The 20,146-nt window shown below is 37.3% G+C and overlaps 1 protein-coding gene across 2 annotated transcripts in view; it reads left to right on the top strand.

The window, feature by feature from the left end:
* Positions 1-20,146, top strand: part of LOC136035184 (uncharacterized) — a 148,688-nt gene that overhangs the window by 12,868 nt on the left and 115,674 nt on the right. For both annotated transcript variants that reach the window (XM_065716758.1, XM_065716759.1), the window contains exons 2-3: positions 1,173-1,538; positions 10,212-10,448. In XM_065716758.1, the coding sequence (XP_065572830.1) occupies positions 1,173-1,538; positions 10,212-10,448 (603 nt within the window). The remainder of the gene's footprint in view (positions 1-1,172; positions 1,539-10,211; positions 10,449-20,146) is intronic.

Here is a 20,146-nt window from a genome sequence, read left to right on the forward strand (position 1 = left end):
GCAATTCAAACCTTTTCTTTTGCTAAAGGTTTGCAATGCATGTACTTTTGCTATAAGCAAAATGTCATTATTTCCTAATTTATATATATTTTTTCTAGAAACTATTAGGATCAGTTGATTCTTCAACGATCTTAAGCAAATGTAATTGTTTCTTAATCATTTGGTTTGTAAGTTTTCTAGAAATCATTAAGACTGGATAAATCGTTAGTGACAATCAAGCAAAATAGGAGCCCTGTAGACTCAATCTTTGCAATTCAGACCTTTTCTTTTGCTAAAGGTTTGCAGTGCATGTATTTATGCTATAAGCAAAGTGATGACATTATTTTCTAATTTATGTATATTTTTTTTAGAAACTATAAAGATCAGTAGATTCTTTAGTGGCAATCAACCAAAACTAGAACCATACAGTGCAAAGCCCATGCAAAGACTCAGGTCTTGCAGTGGAAACCTGTTTTTCCTAAAGGTTTGCAGTGCATTAACTTGCAGTACAAAATGTACTTGTTTCTTGCTTATGTGTATGTTTTTTCTAGATATTTTCAAGAACAGATAATTATTTAATGCTGGTCAGTCAAAATTAGAACCATACAATGCAAAGCCTGAGAAAAGCTTTTTTCTGTGAAAGTTTGCAGTGCATGTACTGCATTGCAAAGCTTTTTTTTAGAGAAATGCTTTTTTCTGTGAAAGTTTGCAGCGCATTTAATGCACTGCAAAACTTTTTTTTAGCGAAAAGTTTTTTTTTGTGAAAGTTTTCAGTGCATGTACTGCACTGCAAAACTTTTTTTTTAGTGAAAAGTTTTTTTCTGTGAAAGTTTGCAGTGTATGTACTGCACTGCAAAGCTTTTTTAGAGAAAAGCTTTTTTCTGTGAAAGTTTGCAGTGCATGTACTGCACTGCAAAGCTTTTTTTTTAAGAGGAAATATTTTTTTCTGTGAAAGTTTGCAGTGCATGTACTGATGCTCAAAGCAAAGCGTCATTGTTTCTTACATATGTATGTAATTGGTTCTTAATTTATATGACATTTGTGTTTGTATAAATGTCATATATTTATATAAATGCCATATGACATTATAAATGTCATTATATAGGCCTATATAATTTATATTTATATTCTTAATTATATGACATTTATATTTATGATTTGTATGACATAATTATTATGGCATTTTTTTTCAGAAACTCTCAAGATCAGATGATTCTTTAGTGACAATCAATCAAAACTGGAATAATGCTGACTCTGGTAATGACAAGTTTCATTCAAGAACTAGTTCATCTGACAGCTCAAGTGATAGTAGTTCAAGTGAGACTAGCTCTTCATCAGATGATGAAATAACAAAGAAAAAATATGGAAAAAAGAAAACAAAAAAGTTTGTGACAAGAAAGAAAAGTGAGAGTGTTGGTTTATCTTCATCAGAGTCAAGCTGTCAAGAAAGCTACAGCAAAAAGTCAAAAGCATGGAAACATAGTTACAGGGATAATGAAACAAAAAAGCCTGCAAGGAAGGGGTCAACTTTTTCTGTAACTGAACAGAGTCTTTCAAAGGTAAGTATCTAACATTTGTGTTTTGGAGGGTTCTTGATGGTTTTTCATACCCCCCCCCCGACATTATCTATTATTACACACAATGGAAGATAATGAAAATATGGGGTACACATGGCAGAAGGAACACGCAGGAGGAAGTCCTATCATAGGACTTCATCTTGAAATGACCTCTATCTGAAATGTTTTTTTACAGAATTAGTTATAATGGGATGGGATGTTCCTAGAATGTGACCCAACTACACTCAATTAGGCTACTCTGATACAGTTTCAAATTCAGAGAATATATATTTTTTGTATAGTGTCCAAAACAATTTAGCTAATCATTTTTGTATGATTAGAAATGTTTCTGATGCAACAGTCGTCTATACTAATTCTCTATTCAAATTTCAGGATTAAACATTAAGTATGATCTATCCTTCTTTTTCACTTTTTGTGTCTGAAGAAGTTTGTTTATATTTCTTTTCTTATCCCTGGATGACGAGGCATGCTGTGGCTGGTACATCATTCATTTTTGTGTGCTTTGTTTGCAACTTTCAATGTTTTATGGCTGTTTCGAAATGTTGAAATTACTAGACAACTCCACATGTTTGTCAGCGTTGTCACATTGAATTGTCAAAATAAATCTACATGTCCAATTCGACAATTCTTTTTGTCCTTAATAATTGAAACAGTAACAATCTATTGATTCTTGAAGACAACTAAAGCTTCAATGTCTTCATAGTCTTAAGCTGTTCAGTGCTGTATGTTTTGGCTTGTTTCTACCCATGAGTGTGTGTATTGTTTTTTTTATTTAAGTCCTTGCTACTACTGAAAACTGCATAATTGCATATGGAAGTCTTTTAATAAAATCTGATTTCCGAATTTTTTAAGATGTATATGAATGTCTTCTTCTTTAATGAGAAGCCTTCTTGATTCTGCTTTGGTCTCCTTTTGGGTTCATGAAGAGGATTCTGTTTGTACAAGGTCAAGGATTCTTGCTAATGTTTGTAAAAGCAAGGTTGTTTACATTACTGAGGATCTTCCTTATATGTGCTACTTCTTCCTAGATGGATTTACATTCAAAGATCAAGTGATTTAGGGATTCTGGAGAAGAGACGCAGAATTGGCAAAGTGGTTGAGGAGTTTTTTTAAAAAAACTCCGTTCTTCCTTTTGATGGGAGTATTGATCTTAATTCCATACTTAATTAGTAGGTGTTCCCACACCAGCTAGTGCATAAGGTGACAACAATGCTGACTCAACAGTCTGGATAGAATAGTATCCTTTTCTAGTCATCAGCCTGGTATTGCCTTTTGTTGTCTGGATCTCCTGATGTCATGAGGGACTCAGCACCATACATTGTTAGGGAGTCAACTTTCACCCATACATTCTATGTGACCCCATTAGCACCCTCAGCTAATTGCAAAATTAGCTAAATCTTGTTGGTCCTTTCTATTTCAACAATGCACCTAAGTCAGTTATACTCAAGCCCTTGGATTTTTATTTTGAGGTGCTTTGTTAACACCTAAGATTCATAAATATGCATCATTGCTTAGAGGGCCTTACTATTAAAGATATGGAGCTTCAATGGAGTATTCTTCATTCAGTTTCTGCTGTATTCTTCTACATGTTTCCAAGTTTATTGAACGCAACTTTCCGTGTATGTAATATGTGTGATAATGTTTCATTCAAGGCTCCCATCTAGCTTAATGAGGCTTGCAAGATACTTAGGTTGTTCAATGTCTTCATGTACATCAGTTCTGATTTTTAGGAGTGGGGTAGGCTATTTCTTCACACAGCTTCATATTGTTTTTGTTTCCAGTGTACTAACTGACACATCAGTCAGCTCAATCTTGTTTGAGAGCTCAGTGATGTTTTGCTGCACTTCCCCTCTTAAATGACACAAGAGAGATATGACTTGACTTACTTGATTTAGGTCTCTTGCTGGGCGCTACTTGGTGTAGAGTGACATCTGCCTCCTCCCTCCTGCTTCAGTGCGAGTGTTTGCACTTTGCTCGGTTTGATGTTTGCCATCACCAGGAACTCGAAAAGGCTTTCAGACCATTGTTTCTTTGGTCGGCCACGAGGTCACTTCCAACAGTCGTCAAAGTTAAACATCATTTTTGCGGGCAAGTGTAGGGGCATTTGAAGTAGCTGTCCAAACCATCGTAAAGTGCGCTTGGCTGCACGGGTAGAAAACCGCGGCTGCTTGGTGAGCTGCTGCAGCTTCTCATTACTCATGAAATTTGACCACCTTAGACCTTTGATCCATCTCGGGCTCTTCGTCTGGAATACATCGATGGCCTTTAGTGTTGTGGTTGATGCATTTCATGTTTCAGCTCCGTAAAGCGTTACAGAACCGACAAGGGCGTTGAAGATCCGCAGTTTAGTTGAACGACTGATGTTCAGTTTTCGCCAAAGATGACAGTTCAGCGTGCCAGACGCTTTGGGTATCCTTGGTTGCAGCTCGGGTAGAAGCGAACCATCTGAAGAGTTAAAAGGAGGTAGGTCCGGATCCGAAGTTATTTTGTCACTGTGTAGCGCTCATTTTTAGGTGGAGGGTTGCTAGCCCAACTGGCCCTGTGCCTGGAATCTGCTCTCATCAAATCACTGTCACACAGGTGCAGTTCTGATTAAGTTCGATTCCACCTGTGAAGTTACACATATTAAAGATGTAGTTCATGAGGGTGGCAAACAGCACAGAGGACAGAATACATCCTTTGTAGGCGTCAGACTTCACACTGAAGAAATCAGCAAGGTCCTCATCATTAATCTTTGGTGTACATAATAGTCCCTCATGCAATGCAATAATCATGTGCAAAATCTTGTTGGGGAACCCATAATAAGATGACAGAATCAAACAGTTTGTGGCAACGAACTTTAAGTAAGGAGCGACCCAAATCAATAGTAACCGAAACTCTAAAGAAGGAACTTTGATACCAATAGATACATCAAAAGAATCGGATTTTTGGGCTGATTTTAAAAATTAAAGTTTCATCAAGTTTAGTTTTAACAATCAAAAGTTACGAGCCTGAGAAACAGGCTCGTGAAGTTTAGTCCTACTCATCAAAAATTATGAGCCTGAGAAAATTTGCCTTACTTTCGAAAAAAAGGTAAAAATACCCCCTAAAAGTCACAGAATCTTAATGAAAATCACGTCATCAGATTCAGCTTATCAGAGAACCCTACTATAGAGGTTTCAAGCTCCTATCTGCAAAAATGTGGAATTCTGTACTCTTTGCCAGAAGAAAGATAACAGATGCGTGTTTATTTATTTTTTTTATTTCCAGGGGTGATCTTATCATCTCAGTGGTCCTAGAATATCGTGAGAGGGCTCATTCGAACGGAAATTAAAAGTTATAGCATGCTTTTTAAGTGACCAAAAATTGGAATTCAACAAGGCCCCCTCCCACGCTTCTGTTTTCCCAAAGTCACCGTATTATAATTTTGAGATAGCCATTTTGTTCAGCATAGTCGAAAGATCTAATAACTATGTCTGTAAGGACGACTTAATCCCGAAAAGTTCCGAGGGGAAGGGCTGCAAGTTATGAACTTTGCCAATTGTTTACACATAGTATTGGCTATTAGGAAGTTTACAGAGGTTTTCAGGGGGATTTTTTCTGGTGGGGGTGGGGGGAAGAGGGCTACGTGGGAGGATCTTTCCATGGAGGAATTTTTCATGGAGGAAGATAATTTTCCATGAAGGGGGTGCCGGATTTCCCAGCATTATTAAAAAACGATCAGAAATCAAATAAAAAAAAAACGAATTTTATCAACTGAAAGTAAGGAGCAACATTTAAACTTTAAAAGAACAGAAATTATTCCGTATATGAGGGGTTCGCCCCCTCGTCAACACCTCGCTCTTTACACCAAAGTTTTCTAGTACTTTCAAAAGAGCTATTTATTCTAATTAAACGACCTTTGTGATTCAGGGGTCATTCTTACATACACTTGGAAGATTATTTGATTGTATTTCTGCTAGTTTTTGGCTTAATGGAGCTCTTTACTTTTCTTTGAAAAATTTGTTTTGTCGAAAACTCCTGGAAGATCATTTGATTCTATTTCTGCTAATTTTTGGCTTAATGGAGCTCTACTTCTCTTTGAAAAACTGGTTTTGTGGAAACAGTTTTTAAAATTAATTTCTGTTCGTTTTATTGACATCGTCTTTTTCATATTTTAATTTTGTATATCTTTTCGGTTTTTTTCTATAAGGATCCATAGTTTGGGCTGCTAATTGTATGTTGAAGTAACTTTTTGAACAATTTTTAATCCTGACACAAACAATATTTTTTAATTTGATTTTATAACACCTGAAGCTGACCTCAAAATCGAAACTTAACATCATTCCCAAAATATTTGATCTATGCTCTTTGACAACACGGATACACTTATACTCTCTTTTTATTTAGTTAATTTGTAAGAGTAGAAGTAGTAATAGTAGCCCTGAAAGTTTCAACTTGATACTCCCAGTCGTTCTCGATATATTGCTGAGGTGTCTCAGGGGCTAAAGTGTCTTATTGGCAACCATAAACACAATACCTTTTGATTTAGTTTATAGTAACTTTTAGTTTTAAAGCATAGTGGGCCAATTGCATGAATGTAGGGGGCTGGCATGCCCAATATCTCTAAAGACATAGTTGGTGGACAGTTCTACTATGCTGAATAAAACGGCTGTATCAGAATTTTGACTGGGTGTGTGCGGGAAATTGGATGGGCTACTTGCCATCCAATCTCTTTTTACTCTTGAAAATGCACCGCAACTTTTAATTTTGAATCGAATTAGCTCCTTTACAAGTTTCAATGATATTTATGGCTATTATAGAGTGGTGTTGCCTGTGATATTGCTTACATGCCCTTTTGAAAACCTGCATGCATACAAGTTTTTTGTTCAATTGAACTCCTAAACCTCCCCTAAAAGTTTCACCTTAATACCCCTAGTGTCGATAGTTATAGTAACTGCAGTGTTAGTATTAAAATTATACAAATAGTGCCTTCTGGCTAGTTCAAAATCCCCCACAACTTACCTTTAAAGGTCTAACTGAATAATGTATGTTGCTCTTCAGATATTGCTTTGTCTCCTTTTTGAAAGCCCACATGCTCATAGTTTGTTTTGATTTAGTTCAACATCCGACTAAATATTTCTTAAAAGCTTCACCTTAATACCCTTAGATTGCACAATAGCAATAGTTGTAGCAGCATTAGTGGAAGTATGTGCATAGCACCTTTGTTTCTTCAACCTACGCACCTTTGTTTCTTCAACATCCCCTTCAACATACGCTGAATGTTTCAGCTTAATACCATCAACCGTTTCTGAAGCATTTCTGATGCGTCCGCTTGACAACCAGTGTGGACATAGTGTGTTTCGAATTAGTTTCATACAGTTTCTATATATCCCAAATTTTTTTGCCTCAATAAACTTGGTTTTAATAGCGGTAGTAGTAGTATTAGTAGTAGAATTAATAGTAGTAGCCTAAGCTTTAGTGACAGCAGTAGTAATAGAAGTAGTAATAACAGTAACAGTAGTAGTAGTACGAGTAGATACAGTAGCATTAGATGCAAATATTTTCTTTTGGCTAGTTCAGCATCCCTCACAACAACCCCTGTTAGTTTCAATTTCACGCACCAAACTGCTCCTAAGATATTGCTGTTACACCCTTTTGACAACCTGAATAAAGACGGTGTATTGTCATTCAGTTGAGCTACCCTCCTCAAAGTTCCTTGATAATTTGACCTTCATACCCTTAGGTATAGTTGTAATAGTTGTCACAGTAGTATTGTTGATATTGTTAGTAATAATGTTGATTAATGGTAGTACTACCATCACCTTTTGCCTCTTAATCAGTAGAACATCCCTCTCATCAATTCCTGGAAGTTTCAATTTAATGCAGTTAGCGATTGCTATGACATTGCTGATATGTCCTTTTGATAACCTGTATGTTCATATACTTCTTAAAATTCAATGCTCTTAGCCTTACAAGTAGTTGCAATAGTAGTAGCAGTAGTAATAAATGTAGCAATAACAGTAGAATTAGCAGTAATATGCAACTATTACCTTATGGTGAGAAGATTTTCCCCTTTAAGCATTCTCTGAAAATTCCAACTTTATACCCAAATCAATTCTTGAGATAAACTAATTTGACAATGTGCTTGCACATACTGTATTTTGATTTTGTTCAAATTTCTCCTCAATGCTGTAAATGGAGTAGTGTGGTAGTAGTAGTGGTGGTTTTTGGATTACTATTGGCAGCATGCAAATATTGCCTTTTTGATCATCTCCCTTATCATTTCCTGAATTTTCCATGTTAATATACTTAGTTATTCCTGTGTTACAACCTTTTGGCAATCTGTATACACATAACATGTTTTGATTTAGTTCAACACTCGCCTCAACATTCTCTGAAAGGCTCACCTGAATGCCCTTCGACTCTTTGGAAAGTAAAGTTCATATAAGCATACCTTTCTCAATAACATATACTATGTGTAAACAATGAATGAATTGCCTAGCTTGTCCTGAGGACTGTTGGGAGATTGACATCCCCTAAGACATAATTACTGGACCTCTCAACAATGCTGAACAAAATAGCTCTATTAAAACTCGGATCAGATGTGTTTTGGGGAATGATATGTTTAGTGGGGCTGACTGCCATCCATTCACTTTTGACTCTTAGAAAGGGGTACTAAAACTTCCGACTTCTAGTCAAATGAGCTCCATCCAGTCTAGAGTTTATGCGACCACCCCTTCCATAAAAACCTTATATGCCCTGGGGCATAATTTACAACCCTTGCCCATGGGCTCTGGGGGGATTGTGTGCGCCCTAAAGACACTGTTGCATGATTTTTGGAGTATTGGTAACAAAATGGCTATCTCACAGTTTCAATTGAATGCGCTTCGGGAAAAGAGGCTGTCAGAAAGGGGGGGGGGCTAGTCACTCTCCATCATGTTTGACTCTTAAAAGGGAACTAAAATTTTACATTTACAATCGAATGAGCCTCTTCTAAAGTTTCACGGCCATCCCTTCAATAAAACCTTTAATGCCCCTGAGGCATAACTTACAACTCTCACCCCCAGACTCTGGGGGATTCTGTCAACCCCAAAGGCCTTGTTATATAGTCTTTGGACTATTTTTGAACAAATGGCTATCCCAAAACCTGTATCGGATGCATTTGGGGAAATACGACGGGGGGGGGGGGCTGCCCCCGATCACTTTGACTCTTAAAAAGCACACTAAAACATCTGATCTCCAATTCAATGTGCCCACTCCGGAGTTTATAAGACTCCACTTTCCATAAAACCTTATATGCTCTTTGAGCTTAACTTACAACCCTTGTGCTGAGGGCTGTTGGAGGGGGGGGGGCTGTTGAGGGTTGTCATCCTCAAAGACACAAATTCCAGACCTTTAAACTACGCCGAACAAAATGGCTATCTCAGAATTCTGATTGTTGCCCTCCAATCACTTTTGCTATTAAAAAAGGCACTAGCCCTTTAAATTTCCAATCGAATGATCCCTTTTCCAAGTTTCTACGACAACAAAGACCCATCTCAAAATTTCTATCAGATACATTGTGGGATACATTGTGACCACACATTCTATCAGATACCGATCACTTTGAATCTTAAAAAAGGGCACTAGAATTTTGAATTACCAATTCAATGAGACCCGAAGTTCATACGACCAACCTTTCTATAAAATCCTTATATGCCCCGAGGGCATAACTTGCATCGAATGGGACTGGTTGCCCTTTAATCACTTTCAACTATTAAAAAGGGCACTAGCCCCTTCAAATTTCCAGTCTAATGAGTCCTATTCGAAGTATTATGACAACAAATTCCCATCGCAAGTTTTTATCAGATGCATTTCGGGGAAATACGATGTGGTGAGGGAGGGTCATCCGCCCTTCGATCACTTTGAATCCCATATAACTTCTGATTACCAATCCAATGAGCCTTCTCCGAAGCTCCTACGACCACCCTTTGTATAAAATATCCTCCATGGTATAACTTACAACCCTTGCCCTAAGGGCTGTGGGTGGGGGTTGTCATGTTTAAAGACATAATTTAAGGACCTTTCACCTCCGTTGAACAAAATGGCTATTTAAAAATTTTGATTGGATGTATTTGGGGAAATGGTGGGCATGGGAGGGGGGTTAGTTGTCATTCAAATACTTTCTACTATTAAAAAGGCACTGACTCTTGCAATTTTCAATTAAATGAGGCCTTTTCGAAGTTTCTACGACAACTTTTTCGATACGAATTTCCCTGGCTTAAACAAAGAAACCAAAAAATAAATAATACATTGTGCCAACCTCACTGCCTATGATAATGAACTTGTATTCCTCATTGAAGATAAGATTTATTTGTCATGCATCGGCTCTGTTTTGCTGAACCTCTTGTCAATGCAAAAATAGGCCCTGGTGGGACTATGGCAGTAAAATACGGGTGGGGGCTGGATGGCGACATCGGCTTGACCAACACGACTATACTTATATATGATTTTGACTGATTGGCTAGTCTTTAATCGGATAGTTTTGATTGGCTAGCATCATTGATATTACATAAAGTAAGATTAGAAAAACCGTTTCATTGGCTGGTTTCGTATTTTGAATTGACAGTAGCACCTGATTGCTAGATCACTCCTATTTCTTAAGTTATTGATTCTTCCCTAGGATTCTTCCTATTGATATTGATTCTTCCCTAGGATTCCCTAGGACCTGGACCTATAAAGCTGAAGATAGTTGCTGAAACGTCAACTCCTCAGCTATCTTCACCAATATTCCGAAATCCGTTGGACACAGGACAGGAGAATAAGCTGCCCGCAGTTAATAAAACGGCTGGATTTCATTCAATACAAAGAATACTCATGGCAAAGGAAAAACGGAATGAAATAAATCATGAAGCCAACGCTGGGGATTCAACTGGAATCTACAACAACAGAGTAAGTTTGAATTTTTTTTTTCTCTGACTGTCAACCTATTTATCTTGAAACTCTGATTGTATGAGAAAAAATGAAATGAAATAAACTATGAAGCTAATGCTGGTGATTCAACTGGAATTTATAACAAGAGAGTTTGTTTGATTTTTCTTTTTTTTTCATCTGAGTGTTAACCTGTTCAATTTCGTACATGTCTTTCCAACAACGACAATTAGAATGAGTAAGAATAGAATGTGAGGAAATTTTTTTTAGTTAGAATAAATATGCGACTAGAAGATAAGCAGCAGCGAGAATTACAAGTCACAACAAGAATCAGAATATGTGGAAACATTTTAGAAAATTTGTTTCCTGGGGTTTTATCACTTACAAAAAGGATCGGCATAGATTACCAATTTGGGAAAATTTGTTTGGAGCTTTAATTTTGGAATAAAATCTAATTACTAACGTCATATTTATGAGCATATTTCAAGAGAATAAATTACATCATTTTTACCCTCCTCCTCCCCCGGAGTGATTGTGTCAATTTTATATCCATGGCACTAGTCTATATCCTAGTCGCTCTTTATGCTGAAGTTTTGTTTTTAGTACTTTTGAAAGAGCTATTTATTCTAATTAAACGACCGTTCTGATTCAGGGGTCATTCTTAAAGAATTAGAAGGAAACTCGAACTTTTGCGTGAAGAGCGAAGTGTTGACTAGGGGGCGAACTCCCTCATATACGTAATAATTTCTGTTCGTTTTAAGTTTTATATTGCTTGTTACTTTCAGTTGAAAAAAAATTGTTTTTTTTTATATAATTATCAGTAAAGGCGGAATGGAATAAGTTATGAATCTAACTACGGTGATCCAGGTGGTGTCTGCGACAATAAAGAGTGTTTGATTTTTTTTTTTTTTTTTGCTCTGACTGTCAACCTGTCCACACTAATCCTTCAAGTACATCAGTAAAAATGGAATGAAATAAATAGTGAAGTTGATAATGGTGATTCAACTGAAATTTTCAGTACAAGCCTTCAATTTTACCAGTGAATTTTATCAGTAAAGGCGGAATGGAATAAGTTATGAATCTAACTACGGTGATCCAGGTGGTGTCTGCGACAATAAAGAGTGTTTGATTTTTTTTTTTTTTTTTGCTCTGACTGTCAACCTGTCCACACTAATCCTTCAAGTACATCAGTAAAAATGGAATGAAATAAATCGTGAAGTTGATAATGGTGATTCAACTGAAATTTTCAATACAAGCCTTCAATTTTACCAGTGAATTTTATCAGTAAAGGCGGAATGGAATAAGTTATGAATCTAACTACGGTGATCCAGGTGGTGTCTGCGAAAATAAAGAGTGTTTGATTTTTTTTTTTTTTTTTTTTGCTCTGACTGTCAACCTGTCCACACTAATCCTTCAAGTACATCAGTAAAAATGGAATGAAATAAATCGTGAAGTTGATAATGGTGATTCAACTGAAATTTTCAATACAAGCCTTCAATTTTACCAGTGAATTTTATCAGTAAAGGCGGAAGGAAATAAGTTATGAATCTAACGACGGTGATCCAGGTGGTGTCTGCGACAATAAGTGTTTGATTTTTTTTTTTTTGCTCTGACTGTCAACCTGTCCACACTAATCCTTCAAGTACATCAGTAAAAATGGAATGAAATAAATCGTGAAGTTGATAATGGTGATTCAACTGAAATTTTCAATACAAGCCTTCAATTTTACCAGTGAATTTTATCAGCAAAGGCGGAATGAAATAAGTTATGAATCTAACAACGGCGATTCAGGTGTAATCTGCAACAATAAAGTGTGTTTGAATTTCGTTTTTTTTCCTCTGACTGTCAACCTGTCGACACTAACCCTTCAAGTTTAGCAGTAACAAGAGCTAAAAGCTCATATGGCACTTCTGACGAGGTCGGAATGTGATTTAAAATAAGAGCTCTGAAACACGAGGTCCTTCTAAATATCAAAATTCATTAAGATCCGATCACCCACTCATAAGTTAAAAATACTTCATTTTTCTAATTTTTCCTCTCCCTTCAGCCCCCCAGATGGTCGAATCGGGGAAAACGACTTTATCAAGTCAAATAGTGCAGGTCCCTGACATGCCAACCAATTTTCATCGTCCTAGCACGTCCAGAAGCACCGAACTCGCCAAAGCACTGGACCCCCTAACTCCCCCAAAGAGAGCGGATCCAGTCCGGTTATGTCAATCACGTATCTACGACATTTGCTGATTCTATTCACCAAATTTCATCCCGATCTCTCCACTGTAAGCGTTTTCCAAGATTTCCGGTTTTTTCCTCCAACCCCCCCCCCAATGTTACCAGATCTGACCGGGATTCAAAATAAGAACTCTGAGACATGAGTTCCTTCTAAATATCAAATTTCATTAAGATCCGGTCACCCGTTCTTAAATTAAAAATGCCTCAATTTTTCTATTTTTTTTAATTAACCCCCCCCCCACTCTCCCAAAGAGAGAGCGGATTCCGAATATGTCAATCACGTATCTAGGACCTTTTCTTATTCTTCCTACCAAGTTTCATCCCGATCTTTCCACTCTAAGCGTTTTACAAGATTTCTGTTGCCCCCCTCCAACCCCCTTTGTCCCCGGATCTGATTCGAATTGAAAATAGAGCATCTGAGACATCAGATCCTTCTGTATATCAAGTTTCATTAAGATCCGATCACCCATGCATAAGATAGGTCAATTTAGCGTAAGATACCTCAATTTTCCCGTTTTCCAAGAATTCCCGTTCCCCCCTCCAACTCCCCGCAATTTCGGATCTGGTCGGGATTTAAAATAAGAGCTCTAAAGCGCAAGGTCCTTCTAAATATCAAATTTCATTAAGATCTGGTCACCCGTTCGTAAGTTACAAATACCTCATTTTTTCTAATTTCTCCGAATTACTCCCCCCCCCAACTCCACCAAAGAGAGTGGATCTGGTCTGGTTATGTCAGGCACGTATTTTGGACTTGTTTTTATTCTTTCCACCAAGTTTCATCCTGATCTCTTCGCTTTAAGTGTTTTCCAAGACTTCCGGTTTCCCCCCACCCCAGCTCGCATCCCCCAATGACACTGGATCCGGTCGGGATTTAGAATAGTAGATATGAGTTATGAGGTCCTTCTAAATATGAAATTTCATTAAGATCTGATAACCTTTTCGTAAGTTAAAGATACCTCATTTTTTTTCTAATTTTTCAGAATTAACCCTCCCCCTCTCAACTCCCCTAAATAGACCGGATCCGTTCCGGTTATATCTATCACGTATCTTATGCTTATTTTTCCCACCAAGTTTCATCCCGATCCCTCCACTCTAAGCGTTTTCCAAGATTTTAGGTCCTCTTCCAACTCCCTCAATGTCACCGGATCCGGTCGGGATTTAAAATAAGAGCTCTGAGACACTATATCTTTCTAAATATCATATTTCATTAATATCCGATCACCCGCTCGCAAGTTAAAAATACCTAATTTTTTCTAGTTTTTCCGATTTAACCGTCCCCCCACTCCTCCCTAATGGTCGAATCGGGAAAACGACAATTTCTAATTTAATCTGGTCTGGTTCCTCATACGCTTGCCAAATTTCATCGTCCTAGCTTACCTGGAAGTGCCTAAACTAGCAAAACCGGGACCGACAGACCGACCGACAGATCGCTATATGTCACTTGGTAGATACCAAGTGCTATAAAAATGGAATGATATAAATCATGAAGTTGATAATGGTGTTTCATCTGAAAACTTCAATCCAAGCCTTCAATTTTATCAGTAAAGGTGGAATGAAATTAGTTATGAATCTAATAACGTCGATTCAGGTGGTATCTTATGACAATAAAGTATGTTTGAATTATTTTTTCCCTCTGATTGTCAACCTGTTGACACTTACCCTTCAATTCTATCATTAAAAATGGAATGAAATAAATCAATGAATTTGATAATGGTGATTAAACTGGAACCTATAACAAGAGAGTGTGTTTAAATTTCTTTTTTTCATCTGAGTGGTAACCTGTTCAATCCCGGTAGTCGATTTTATCTTTAAAAATGAAATAAAATAAATTTTGAATCTAATAACGGTGATTGTATTTAACGCTGAAGGACTTGTGAATAACGGTGATGTATTTTATCGAATTCTGAACGAAAAACTGAATCTTCATTGCCCATTTAGAGCTACATACCGGAAAAGAAACTCACCCAAAAAACCTTGGATAAGTTTATCACTTTTAAAATCTACCAAGGAAAAAAATCGACTCTATAAGATAAAAATGAAATACCCCTCAGCTCATAATGTACAGCGATTCAAAAATAATAAAAATTTGCTGGTTAAAATTCTTAGAACAACTGAACAAATTTATTATGAAAATTCATATAAAAAATCGGATTCACCTCGGACTACATGGAAATTAATCAAGAAAAATTGGAAACAATACTATGACATCACACCCTGAAGTGATCATAAATGAAAGTGGTGTTGAATTGAAGGGGAAAGATGTTGTTGCAGATTATTTTTTTAATTACTTTTCCCATTTTAGTGCTACTGCTGATCCGGAATCCCCTGAATCCTTATTTGGTTCATATAAAGATTATCTACCGTCATCCGAAAATTCTAGTATGTTTCTGGCCCCTGTTACTTTCGGTGAATTCCAGAAAGTAATTACGAATTTAAAACGTGGTAATTCCCTAGGTCTAGATGGGCTCTCCAAAAATATTCTGGAAGAACTTGCTTGTGTAATCCATGTCCCATTGCTTCATATTTTAAACGCATCTGTATCATCAGGGATCTTTCCAGAAGTATGGAAATCTGCACGAGTTATTCCAATTCATAAGAAAGGTGATAAGACAGATGTAGGCAACTATCGCTCGATAGCTATTCTTTCTCCAATATCTAAGGTTCTAGAAAAAATTATTCAAAAAAGAATTGTATCCTATTTTAATAAAAGGAATTTATTTACTAAAAATCAGTTTGGATTCAGGTCGTGTCATTCCACTGAACAAGCTATTGCTGCGCTAATCTTAGAGATTAATGATTCTCTGCTCCCTTCTATGATATAAAAAAGGCATTTGATACGCTAAACCATGAAATCTTGATGGAAAAAATTAATAACACAGGTATCAGAGGTAAAGGCGTAGATCTAATAAAATCTTAGCTGCATGATCGAAAAATCCAGGTAGAAATAAATGGACATCTATCAAGCCATATCGTTATTGATGATATTGGAGTCCCCCAGGGATCAGTATTGGAGCCATTACTATTTTTGATCTATATAAACGACCTCCCAAGGTGTTTACCCCAAGATAATAGCTTAGCAGTAATTTTTGCAGATGATACTGCTGTGACAGTAAAAGCTAAAGCCCCATCTTTGTTGGTTGAGAAAATGGTGACAGCAATGAAATCTTTGAATAAATGGTTTGCGTGTAACTGCCTAGCTCCGAACTTTTCTAAAACTGAATTCATGATTTTCAGGTGGTCACAGATGGCGATAAATAAAATTACTATAGATGAGTTAATTGTAAATCAAAGTAGTATAAAAAGAGCACATTCATTTCGTTACCTTGGGATTATTCTCAATGAGCTTTTATCTTTCCGTAAGCATTCTGATTATTTGAGATTGAAACTTGACTATTACTTAGGTTGTCTTCATAAATTGAAACAGGTGTTTCCTTTCTCCATCCTTAAAATTTTATACCATTCTCTAATTGAATCATATCTTAATTATTGCCCCATAGTTTATCTCAACACATTTAAGGTCCATCTGCAACCTCTTCAGATAATTCAAAATAAGGCAATTAGAATTCTGGGTGCTTTTGTTCATCAACCTGCGAGACTTAAAAATCTGTCAGAAACCCAAACTTTATATATTTTTCTCAATATACTTGATAAAAAAAAATTGAAGGACGTGCATACAGCAATGTGGTATTATGATATCCAATCCTCAGCAAATTATTTCCATGATTTGGGTATAATTGGGACTCCCACTTCTCCTGCCCACTGCATCCGCTCCAAGAAGTATCGCCTTCCGCCAATCAAATCAGGAACAGCTAGATTCTCAATCAGATACCAGATTCCTCATATTGTAAATAAACTTAACTTAGTAGATATGTCCTGAAGTTTCACAAGTCGATTTTCTTTGAAAAAACATATTTCAAAAATAGTTCTTCGCCTAGATGTCGGGATTGATAAATAATCGATTTTAGTATGTATTTTGCTGTGGTGTTCTCACGCTGGGGTGGTCTCCTCTACGATCTCCTACCTTGTATGTTTTTTTTGTCTTAGTTTTTTTTTCTCTTTTTGGAATTATTAGTATGACAAGACGTTGTGTTTTTTTTCTATGCATTTGTACTGCCCCAGCCTTACGAGCTCTGCTCTCTGTTGGGGCATAATATTGTTTTTGTATATTTTTAATTTGAATTAATAAATATTGATTGATTGATTGATTCAAGTGCTATCTGCGACAATAGAACATGTTTGAATATTTTTTTTTCTCTCCAACTGTCAACCTGCTGACACTAACCCTTCAATTTTATCGGTGAAAAGGGAATGAAATAAATCATAAAGTTTATTATGGTAATTCGGCTGGAATTTTCAATCCAGACCATTAATAGACCATAAATCCAGAACCATAATGAATGGTTGGAAATCGGAATGTTTGGATAGTAGACGGAAAAATCATGGCCAAAATCGGGTCAACTACAAAGCGAATTATGAATGTCGATGACATAATTGCATTGCCCGATCCTTCTCAACCAGTAATGTAACAAGACAGGGAGTAATTGCATTGTGTCAGTGATTAATTAATTAGTTCATTTAGTGTGTTATACAGATGAGTCGACTAGAACAGTTTGAAAAAAATCCTCTGTGCCTGGATTCTCTGATAAACACAACGCTAGGTGAAGATGACAAAGAACAGAGTGAATTATTGGTAGATATTATATCATGCAGATATGTAAGTGAGTGCTCGAAAAAGGTAAATAAGTCGGACTTAAGGGTTGGTCACTTAAATTGTCAGTCATTACGGACAGCATATGATGAAATATCTGAAGTTGTTAGTAGAAATAATCGATTTGATGTTCTAGCGCTGACAGAAACGTTCCTTACAGAGAGTATGGATAAGAAAATGCTTGATATTACGGGTTTCGTGTTAGAAGTATTAAACCGTGAAAAGCTAAGGAAAGGTGGCCTAGCGTATTATGTGCGACATGGACTTGATTATTCGCTAATACTTGATTTTAATGTTCGTATTGAAGGAATATTTGAGTCATTCTGTCTAAAGGTAAAATTAAATCGTCAGGAAATTCAAATGGTGTTGGTATATCATAGCCCGTCAGGTGATACGGAAATACTTATGGATGAACTAGAAAAGCTTTTGTCAAAGTTGAAGTGTCATCAGTTCCCGGTAATAATGCTTGGGTCAATGGTCAATGGTCCTGCTGGATCGATGTCGGAGCATCATTCGAAAAATCCGGCGACCGGAGCAAGCTGGTTTTATGTCGGATCGTTCAACCATCGAGCAGATTTTCACGATTCGACAAATAGTAGAGAAGACCACAGAGTTCCGACAGAAAGCATTTATTGCCTTCATTGACTTCCGTGCTGCATTTGACTCAGTCGATCGAAAAGCTCTTTGGTGGATTCTAGAGTTGACTGGCCTACCCGAGAAATATTGCAGACTTCTCAAGGCGCTGCACCATGGGACGGAGAGCTGTGTACAAGTAAATGGTCGGCGCAGCCCGTTCTTTCAAATCACGACAGGGGTGCGCCAAGGATGTGCAGTGGCCCCAGAGCTCTCCAATGTCATTATAGATTACGTTATGACAAAAACCACTTCACGTCTCAGCTTAGGGCTCAAATTCGGAGATCATACCATCTCAGATGTCGATTTTGCCGATGACTTGGCCATTCTGGTGGACTCCATGGAGCAGCTGCTGGAAGCGCTCCGAATTCTGCAAGAAGAGGCTGCCAAAGTAGGACTGCATATAAACTGGAACAAAACTAAAATTATGGCCAGTACCACTAGCATCGAGGTTGTTAAAGACTTCACCTACCTAGGCTCCGTAATTTCTTCAAATGGCTCACTTCTCCCCGAGCTGCAGGCAAGATTATCTAAAGCGTCTTCTGTCATGGGTAGACTGAATCGTCACCTCTGGCGAAAATCAAATATTTTGATTTATAATTATGATACATTTTTGATTATATATAATTATTTGATAAATAATTATGGCCATAGACCCGTCTTCTCCTGCTGTTAACTCTCCAGTTAGCCTGGACAGTACCACTAGCATCGAGGTTGTTAAAGACTTCACCTACCTGGGCTCCGTAATTTCTTCAAATGGCTCACTTCTCCCCGAGCTGCAGGCAATATTATCTAAAGCGATCTTCTGTCATGGGTAGACTGAATCGTCACCTCTGGCGAAAATCAAATATCAGTCGCACAACGAAACTGCGGATCTTCAACGCTCTAGTCGGCTCTGTGATGTTTTACGGAGCTGAGACATGGCAAGCATCAGCTGCAACCCTCAAGAAAATTGACGTATTTCATGCAAAGAGCCTGAGGAGGATTGAGGGCCTACGATGGTCCGACTTTGTCAGCAATGAAAAGCTTCTGCAGCTCACAAAGCAGTCTTGGTTTTCGACTCAAGCAGCCGAGCGAACCTTACGATGGTTCGGGCATCTACTTCGAATGCCACCACATCTACCCGCAAAGATGATATATGACTTCGACCCTATCAAAGTAGGTTGGAAGCGACCTCGCGGCCGACCGATGAAACGTTGGTCCGACAGCCTGTCCGAGTTCTTGGCGATGGCAAACATCAGACAGGGCGAAGAGCAAATACTCGCCATGGACCTAAGTGGGTGGAGAGGCAGACGTCACTCTCTACGCCGATCGGTGGGCGGCAGGAGACTTAAGTCAAGTAAGTCAAGCCAAGTTATAATTACCACTGTCCTGTGTTGAAGGAGCCAAAGCGTAAGCATTTGCCCAGAAAGCCATGGATTACGCGGGGACTTCTCGTTTCTGTTAACAACAGCAAAACTCTTTATAAACAATATTTAAATGATCCGTCTGAAGAGAATTTTCACCAGTTTAAAGAATATAGAAATAAGTCAAACCAGCTAAAAAGAAATGCAAAGGAAATATATTTTCAAAATTGTTTTAAAAATGCAAATGGAAACCCCAGGAAAACTTGGCAAATAATTAATTCGGTCATCGATCCAAATAAGTCGGAAAAAATACATCATATAAAAGAACTAGTAAGTGAAAAAGAATCAATAAAATCACCGGAAGAAATTTCAAGTCTTCTTGGTTCATTTTTTGTAAATATGGGACAAAAAATAAAAGATAAACTGTCGAATGCAAAATCAAAAAGAAAACTAATGACACAGGTAACACCTCCAAATCTAAAGAAACAAGAGACAATGGCACAAATGCAAAAATTTCCGTCTGTTACATGTGATGAAGTAAAAAAATGCACTTGTGAAATTAAAGGGACAAGGTCAACGGGCCTAGATGGACTTTCTTTGCAACTAATACGAAAAGTACAACCAGCAATCATTGAGCCTCTTACGGTCCTTATAAACAGAAGCCTTGACGAAGGTATTATCCCTACTAAACTAAAAGAATCCAAATTAATTCCACTTTTTAAAGGAGGAGACCCAACAGTAATTGATAGCAATCGACCAATCAGCTTACTTCCAATTTTTTCGAAAATATATGAAAAGCTTGC

The sequence above is a fragment of the Artemia franciscana genome, chromosome 14 (genome assembly GCF_032884065.1).
Source record: "Artemia franciscana chromosome 14, ASM3288406v1, whole genome shotgun sequence".
Lineage (NCBI taxonomy): Eukaryota > Metazoa > Arthropoda > Branchiopoda > Anostraca > Artemiidae > Artemia > Artemia franciscana.